The 9,627-nt window shown below is 31.9% G+C and overlaps 1 protein-coding gene across 1 annotated transcript; it reads left to right on the top strand.

Annotated features, from left to right (window-relative positions):
- The first annotated feature begins 4,272 nt into the window (after positions 1–4,272).
- On the top strand, positions 4,273–9,617 carry LOC104899950 (phosphoinositide phospholipase C 4). Its single transcript, XM_010687243.4, has 9 exons — positions 4,273–4,666; positions 5,030–5,226; positions 5,324–5,459; positions 6,006–6,203; positions 6,295–6,530; positions 7,536–7,653; positions 7,802–7,954; positions 8,043–8,129; positions 8,807–9,617. Exons 1-9 carry the CDS (start codon positions 4,337–4,339, stop codon positions 9,098–9,100), a joined length of 1,749 nt encoding a protein of 582 aa, XP_010685545.2. The 5' UTR covers positions 4,273–4,336; the 3' UTR covers positions 9,101–9,617.
- Positions 9,618–9,627: the final 10 nt, after the last annotated feature.

The raw sequence follows: 9,627 nt of genomic DNA, 5'->3' as shown, positions 1-9,627 counted from the left end.
GACCTAGCAAAGTGAACAATGCAACTAGTAGAACATATTTTAATATTTTTAATTACATATTAATTTAAATTATTAAAAGTTGATATATGCCTTGAAATAAATGCCTTGAAATAAATTCAACAACATTTTATGTGATACAAAGTTCAAAAGAACAAAAGGAGCGAGGCACCAATTTGTTTGACGAAGGGCATGCGGAAGTATGAGATTGGTTTTTGCTTTGAAAGTGAAGGAAACTAGCTCTTGTCCCGAATTATTTATTTATGTGTATTTGGAGTCTTCAAAAATAGAAATAATATCTTGTCTTTAAATAACTTTTTATCTCAAAAAGACCAACATGAGCATTGTAGCGTAGTTGTTTAGTGCATTCACATATCAAATGAGAGGTCATGGATTTGATTCTTAAAACACACATATTTATTACTTACTGTCTCATTTGATTGTGTGGGAAGGGGAGAGTACATGTGAAAGCATGACATTTCTTTGTCTTTGATTATATATATACTAGCCTTTTGTGCACGCGATGCGTGCGAGAATACTTTTAGGCCTAATTATTACTAAGTAGTAAACAAACTGAAAACGCAAGTTAGTATTTAAGTTCACCTCCATTTTGTGAATAAGATTCTTTCATGTCTTTGTATGTTGTTATTCATTTTTGTGATTTTGAATAGTTTTTTGTTTTTCAAGTTTTATATGCGCATGTTATTTTATAATCATTTGATGTTCTTTATTAAATATCGTCATGTTCTTTTTTTTTTTGGTTTTATTCATTTTCGTTATTTATAATAGTTTTTGATTTCTTGCAGAAAAATACAAAATGTTGTAAATTTTTAAGTTGTGAGAAAAATTATAAAAGATTGTTTCCCATAAAAAAAAATAGTACATAAAAAATTTGTTTTCAAATATTATCCTTTCTCTTAAATGTTCCTTTACTAATTAATTATGTAGTGTTCTTTTCATATAAATATCATATTATAATTTAACTTGCAATATACTTTTTTACATAATTGGTGAAAAGTGGTTTGTTAGTGGAAAATTGTGATAGTAATTCTTTGATTTAGATAAGAGTAGTTTCGTTTTTAATCCACATAATGCGTTAGTAGTTAAGGTGATAGATTGAAATTCCATCCAAATGAATCATGATGGGTTGGTTTGAGTAATTTTTATTTTGAGCAATAAAACTTGTGCACCGCCTATCTGATTTAATTTAGGAGGATTTTTTTTAAAAAAAAATTCTTGTTTGTTAACCGGGAATAGTTGGTCCATATACTTATTTGCCGCTTAAATCGTTGAAGAGTGAAGACCCATCATACCAACAAAAAAACATTTCTCCAACTATTCATTCTCTCTCTCCTCTCCCTACAAATCTACAACCTATATTTTGAAGGAACCTAGTTCATATTTGAAGGAACATAGTTCATGAGTTCATCCAAGTATGCAATATACAATAATAAAATCAAGCGTTTCAATAAGTCTTAAGCAGTAGATCTAATTTGCGAACAACATCAAACAACAATAGATTTTCAAATCAACGTCAAAGAACAACATCAAAAAATCAAGTATTTCAATTCAAGTCTTAAGCAGCCATAGATCTAATTGGGTCGATTTGTAACAAAGAAAGGTAATATCTTAAATCATGGATTTCAGTAATCTCTTTATGATCCCAAAATTATAACCGCAAAGTATAATACAATTTCAGTTTTTTTTTTCCTTGTCTAACTTCTAAATTATAATTTCAAAAATTGATATTTAAAAATTTTCATCTTTTAATTTTTCTATTTTCTAAATGTTCACATTTTGAGTTTCAATTATATTTGAAATGAAATTTTAAATTTTTCATACACAATATGATTTTGCATGAAATGGTCATTTTAATTTTTCTCCTTTTTACTAAATTTTAACACTTTGAGTTTCAATTATATTTGAAATGAAATTTTAAGTTTTTCATACACATTTGATTTCGCATGAAATGGTCATTTTTAATTTTTCTCCTTTTCTAAATTTGAACACTTTGAGTTTCAATTATATTTGAAATGAAATTGAAAACTTTTCATACACAATCTGATTTCGCAAATTAATGTAACTTTTTTTTCTGAAAATGGATTTTTGCAAAAGTTGTTCACAAAAAGGTTTGATATTGTTTTGTTTTTCAAAATTTATTTCTGAACATGGATATTTTGTAAAAGTTTTTGGCAAAAATTTTTATTGGAATTTTTAAAAAAAAGAACTAAATTTGTAAATTTTTCATCAGTTCATAAATGAACCGAATTTCATACACAATTTGTTTATGATTTCATATGAAAATGAATCAAATTTAAGTCTAATTATATAAAACCCTTTTCAACAAATTGTTATTATCTCCATTTTTCAACTACATAACAGTCGAATAATGTGAAATAACTTTGAAGATTAAAAGAATTATGTACCTGTTTGAAAGTTCGCAAATCGCTGATGGACAAATGTGCGATATCACTGTCAAAATTTATGTTTTTTCTAAATTTCTGTTTAAATGTAATTTTTTATGAGTGTGTAATTGTGAATGGTTATTGAGAACAATGATTTGTAAGTGAATTTTGTGAATGGTTTTGTATGTATTGACGTCCTAGTATATTAGTTTTAGTTTGTAAGATAATTTTTAGTTTTTGTAAAGTTTCCTGATCATTTGAGTGATTTGCGTGATTTCTACAACGTGATTTTCTCAATTCTATGAGTGATTTGTAAAGTTTCCTCATATAAGTGATTTCTGAGTGATTGTTGAAAATTAATTTCCGGTGGCTTTGTTTGAACCCATTTGGCTATTGAGATTCCTTTTGTAATTTAGAAAGGGAAGGGGGTAAAATAGTCAGTTCAAAAGAGGATACCGTTGCTCCCCCTTCCCTTATGTAATATATATATATATATATATATATATATATATATAGATGTCAAATCACATTTACTATGATAATGCTTTTGTTAAAGAATTTTCTTCGCTCAAATTTGGTAAATTTCTATTAGATTTTGACTTTCATTGTAGATATGTTATGATTTTAGATTATGAAGTAAATATAGAGTTTTTTTTTTTTTTTAATACACACTCATACTCATAATTATTTTTCTATCTATCATTTTAACAACTATTGATTCAATTTTATAAAAAAAACAACACCATCTAACCTAGTTGATAAAATCTTTTAAGGATGATACTATTGAGACCGAATCCCGTCTACATCACTGTGATTAGTCGCGCTTATAATCTTCGAAAAAAGTAATTCATAAAGACTTTAATATAAAAGTTTTTCTAACCTATATCACAAGACATAGGTTAAGAGCATCACAATTCGTATATAGATATCATTATGCAAAAAAAAAAAAAAATCCAGTTCAAAAATTCAATCATACGAATTTTTTTACATGATTCTCTCTATCTTCAGTATCTATACTTATTTATTATTTCCAAATAGAATATTGTAGAATTATATCATATTTTATAAGGGAAAAGCCAACAAAAGCCCCTCAGAGTTAGATAAGATAACTAAAATCGGAAATATTAAATGAATCTAACCATTAATTATATCGATTGACATCTGCTTTAGCAATACATTCAAAGATTCATACCATTTTAGGAAATATATTTACCGCTTATCCAACGTCTCGAAAATATATTCAAAAAACCTTAAATTCTTAACCAACGCCTTGTGGCATAGATCAGAAAAGTCCTTACTATAAAAGGCAACCGCCACTCCAACTTTCATGAACATGTACCATTCCCCATTATGCCAATTCACAATAGCCAATTGCCAATAGGATTAGCTTATAGATACTCCATTCGTACTTTATTTATGATTAAACTTAAATGTGAAAAATTTAACAGTTAGATGAATTTAGATATATTAATTCGCTAATGTAAAAAATTAAAAAGGTTGTGAGTTATTGTTAAAATTAATTTTTTGTGAATGAATATTGAACAGAAAGAACAAAAATAATGAGTTGGTTTAACTGAATTAAAGAGTATCAAAGGTAGTGCATGTTCAGACTTTTCATGTGCACGTTATGTATGCCCTCTTTTTTTATAAGGTATAAATATTTTGTCCATTTAATTTTTGATTGAAGTATTTGATGCATATACCATTTTAAACTTGTTTTAAATGGCAAGTTGGAATGAGAATTTTTAAATGATTTGCTTTTGTAATTTTTTTCATTCCATTAATTAGATCATTAAGGGTATTTTAGTTATTTCAAAAGAGGACACCACACCCTCCCTTGGCTTATATAATAAAGATTTATATCCTCTAGTTCTCCTTACTATCAAAACAGAGGAAAACAGGGTAAAACTCATTTAGAGATTTTCCAAAAGAAAATGGAGAGTTACATAGTATGTGGATGTTTTGCAAGAAAGTTTGCAAAGGCAGAGCTACAACCGCCGTCTGATATTAAAGAGTATTTCGACGAATACGCCGAATGTGGGCCACACATGACGGCGGAGCAGCTCAAAAAGTTCATGGTGGAAGTACAAGGTGAGATCAAGGCAACATTAGCTGAGGCAGAGAAGATTGTGGAGGAGATCAAGTCAAGAAGAAAACATCCTCACATGCCAATTTTTAGTTCTACTACTAAAAAATGTATTCTTCTTGATGAATTCTTCTCTTATCTATTCTCAATTGATCTCAATCCTCCCATTAAGTCTCAGGTTAGTACTTCTATTTTTCTTTTTGTAAGTTTAAGGATCGCTAGTACTTCACTAGTACATAAGACAATGATTCACCCAACACTGTTCAACAATAATATAGCGCAAAAATGACTAGAGTTTCGTATTTGTTTCCTAGTCATTTTTGGGCTTTATTAGCACCAACCCCTTAGATCTTAGAGGTTTTCGTGCTTCATAACTAGTTAACACGGTAACTAACTTTCAATCGATAAATTTGTTTACGATAGTTCCCCCAACAATGGTCAACGACATTAGTACCATAACTTTCAATTAATAGATCCTTTTTTCAATTTTATAGTACTGTTTTTGACTTGTTTATAAAATCTTTTTTCTGGGTTATTGAAGGTTCATCAAGATATGACATCCCCATTATCACATTATTTCATATACACTGGTCATAATTCTTACTTGACTGGCAATCAAATCAGCAGTGATTGCAGCGATGTTCCGATAATCGAAGCGTTGCAGAAAGGTGTAAGAGTTATAGAGCTTGATCTTTGGCCAACTCCCAACAAGGAAGATGTTCATGTTTTGCATGGAAAGTATGTCAATACAATCAGAATTTCATATTTTCTGCTGATTTTTTCACTTTTTGTTTGATTTTGTTTCCTTGCTAAATGAAACATTTATTTGTTTTAGGACACTTACTACTCCAGTGGAGCTCATCAAATGTCTAAAATCCATCAAAGAATATGCCTTTTGTGCATCTCCTTATCCTGTGATTTTAACTCTTGAAGATCACCTCAATCCAACACTTCAAGCAAAAGTAGCTCAAGTATGTAAAGTTACATATGCATATACTTCTATTAAGCTTTGACTTTTGCGCTATCCTTATAGTAACTTTGACCATAGTTTTTCAAATCAATATTTACGTTACCATGTTATATGTTGGGTTTATTTCGATGAATATGTTTCAAAATATCAACTGATAGAGTATAAATTTATTCATGGAGTCTCTATTATCAGCTTAAGTTTTTGGTTGAGTTGGTCCTTTGATATGGTATCAGAGCCAGCGTGACAAAAATGTTACGGGTTCGAATCTCATCCACCCCCTCCTTTGTCAGTGGAATATTCCGCGCCAATTATGAGAGAGGCCTATGCTGCATCCACACTTCAAGCCCAAAGGGCTCTTGCATGAGGAGACGTGATAGAGTATAAATTTATTCCTGATGCCTCAACCATAAGTTTAAGCTTTTGGTTAAGCTGGTCCTTTGACATCAACTACTTATCATATTTATGGATAGATGATTAAAATATAACTAGTCAAAAAATAAACCGAGGAAGTATTATTCGCTAATTTTTTTGATTCAATTTTGTAAAGATGATCACTCAAACATTCGGGGATATGCTATTCTATCCTGAATCGGAGATTTCGGAGGCTTTCCCTTCTCCTGAAGAATTGAAGTTTAAGGTGATCATCTCAACAAAACCACCTAAGGAGTATCTTACAGCTGAAAATAGCATTCAAAAGGGCAATGAGGAACAAATCTCAACTGAGGATAAGCTTCTCTCAAGCAAGGTCTCTTTATTTTTTTTTTATATATAATTCAAATTAATGTGTGATCATGTTCTAATGAAGTTTATAGTGACATTCTAATCACTTTTAACAGACAAATAATGACAAAATTGAGCATGAAAATGTTGATCAAGATGAAGAAAATTCTGATGAAAGTGCTTCTTTGCGTGAAAGACCAGCTGAGTATAAGAAACTGATTACAATTCCTGGTATTAAAAGGGGTGAGTTGAAGGAGTCTCTTAAGGTAGATCCAAATAAAGTGAGCCGTCTTAGTTGGAGCGAGCAACTTCTTGCAAAATCAACCAATTCTCATGGAACTGATATTATTAGGTACTTATTACTATTACCTAATTTTGTTGTTACAATACTTTCTTCGTTCTAAAATAAATGAAGGTAGGGGTAGATACGGAGATTAAGGAGACGAGAGATATAAAGAGAAATAGCGATATATATGTAATCATGTGATAAAAAGAGAGAGAGCAATAGAGTTGCCCTTAAACTTTTGAGAGCAATGTTCTAAAATTAAAATTTCTTTCTTCAGTAAGTGTTTCATATATTTAAAATTAGAGTCAAATGCACACGATGCGTGTTTCAAGTTATAAATTGTAAGCTTTTTTTAAAATAAATGATGTTTTAAGATATTTCAAACGGATATCAAACTTTATAAGAGTTGTCTTATATAATAGAGATTGAGGAAATATTAATTTTGAGTGGACGTGCCCATCGCCCATCGGTTCGATTATCATGGTAGTGGGGCAATGGGCTGATTTAAGATATGGTTGCAAAACTGCACCAAGGCTTGGACCAGTTAAGGTGGACCTAGTGTCATTTAATTAATCGAGTTGGGCTTTACATGGGACCTGTTTAGATTTATAGATTTGGCCCATGCTTTACCTACCAGCTTTAATCAGGAGTCACCTCTTAACTTGGTGTGCATGCTATTTGGCAATATTTAATCACGTGGCTAATGGTTTCTACTTTCTAAGGCTCCATTTGATTGAGTAAAACATTTTCAACGAAAAATGATCTTTTATAAGAAAACAGGTTAAGATATACTGCAGGTAGATTTCCTTAGTTTGTTTATTTGTTTGAAAAGTTAGAGAAAGGTGAAGAATAGAGAGGAAAATGTGGCGTTTTTTTTCCTTTAAGAAGATAAATATTTTCAATTTTTAGAGAAACTTTCCATCAATTAGAATTTTGTCATACACCTCTTATAAACCAAGCAAAGCTTGACTCATTTTCTAAAAAATGTTTTACGTCCAATCAAACGTACACTCTAGTAATCGTAATATTTTCCTAGTATGCTGTATGACATTCAGTTCATCTAATATCCAGGTATACCCAGAAAAATATCATGAGGATTTTTCCTAAGGTCACACGGTTTAACTCTTCTAACTACGAGCCTTTTCTTGGTTGGATGCATGGAGCTCAAATGGTCGCGTTTAACATGCAGGTTAATTGTTTTCCTATATCATATGTCCTTTCATAATCAAAATCCATCAACATTAAGTAGCTAGTAACTACATTATTTTGCATCTTAATTGTTTGCTTGACCAATTTGTTATGCACTTAAGATGTTAATCGATCTCTTATGTTGACAGGGTCATGGGAAACCACTTTGGCTAATGCATGGGATGTTTAAGGCCAATGGAAGCTGTGGTTATGTAAAAAAGCCTGATTTTCTCATGAGTATAGGTCCAGAAAACCAAGTTTTTGATCCAAAAGCAGATTTACCAATCAAGATAACATTAAAGGTGATTGTATCTCTAAACTCGAATATATTTCCTCTTCCAAAGATACTCTAAGAAAGAAATTACTTAACAATTTTTCTGAAATATTCAGGTGAAAATCTACCTAGGGGATGGGTGGCGAGAGGATTTTAAACAAACTCATTTTGATACATTTTCACCACCAGATTTCTATGCTAAGGTAAACGAGGAACTCCTACTTATCTCGAAAATCGACTAAACATTCCATGCTCCAAACTAGAGGTGATCATGAGCCGAGTCGCGGTCAAAAAAATTTGCCCATTAAACGGGCCGGGCCGGGGCTAAATTTGGGCCGATTTTTTGTGCCCAAAGCCCGCTATTTCGGGTTAAAATTAGCGGGCTTTTTCGACCAAAAACGGGTCGGGCCAAAAAATAGACTAAAAAGTCGTTTTTGGCTTGCCCAAAGGCAAAATAAATCGGGCCGGGCCGAAAAAAATTGCCCAAAAATGGGTCGGGCCGGGTCAAAATGATCACCTCTACTCCAAACAAATTTTCAACTTACTAGTCCCTCCTTACATGGGAACAACAATAGGTCAGGATCGTCTGCTCTGATACCATGATAAATACATCTCAGCTCGGTCTGCACACATTAGTCCCACGTCGGACAAGAGTTTGACCACATATAAGCCTAAATGAGGTTCCATCCTAACGTACACCATTTGATAATAGGAGGATCCCATCAAGCTTATATGTTAGTCATTCTCTTCTCCAATGTCAGACAAGCTCGCATGCAAACAATTAATATATTAGCTGACAACACCGTAAACGAACTTCATATACTTCTCTGAAAACTTTAGCTAATAGTTTTTTAAGTAACGCTCTAGCTTTCATGGATAGGTGGGCATAGCAGGAGCACCAACAGATGAAGTGATGAAAAAAACAAAGGTGATAGAAGATCACTGGAGACCTGCTTGGAACGAAGAGTTTAGTTTCCCATTAAAAATCCCTGAACTAGCTTTGCTAAGAATTGAAGTTCATGAATATGATAAGACTGATAAAGATGATTTTGCTGGGCAAACTTGCTTGCCTGTTCATGAACTTAAGCCTGGGATTCACGCAGTTCCTATATGTGATAACAAAGGAAAGGAATATCCTTCGGTTAAGCTCTTGATGCAGTTTACGTTCGTGTAAATTATAGCCTATGCTTTGAAATCTTTGCGCATCAAGTGGTGCATGTCCTTGTGTATCATCAAAGAACACGTATATCTTCTTTGATCTCCATGAAGTTTCATTTTTTTGGGTAGGTGAGGCAAAAAAAAATATGAATAAGCACGTCTAGAGGTTTATCCAACCAGTTTTACAAGTCAGGCTCTTTGAGAGTGAGGAGAATGGTAAGGGGACCTCATCTCCAAAAGAGTTTCTACTGGAGTTTGATCCTCATGACTTTAAAGTCCGAGACCAAACTTAAACTACTAGGCCAATGTCAAAATTGCCTACATGAAGTTTTTTGTGTGTGTAAAAAAATATGGATTCTGAAATCAATTTTGATCAATAAAAATCATGTATAATAAAGAAATATGCTATTGTTTGGCTAAATTAGTCTTGTGGGAGTGATGCTGACGTGAGATTGCTTGTATTATATTTACATCATTGTCTTTTGTAGCTCTCTATACACGAAATTTGTCTCAATGTCATTTCTATTGCGCTCTCTCTCTCTC

The sequence above is a fragment of the Beta vulgaris genome, chromosome 7 (genome assembly GCF_026745355.1).
Source record: "Beta vulgaris subsp. vulgaris cultivar EL10 chromosome 7, EL10.2, whole genome shotgun sequence".
NCBI classification, from domain to species: domain Eukaryota; kingdom Viridiplantae; phylum Streptophyta; class Magnoliopsida; order Caryophyllales; family Amaranthaceae; genus Beta; species Beta vulgaris.
Note: the sequence above shows the minus strand (reverse complement) of the source record. Positions and strands in the feature narration are given on the sequence as shown.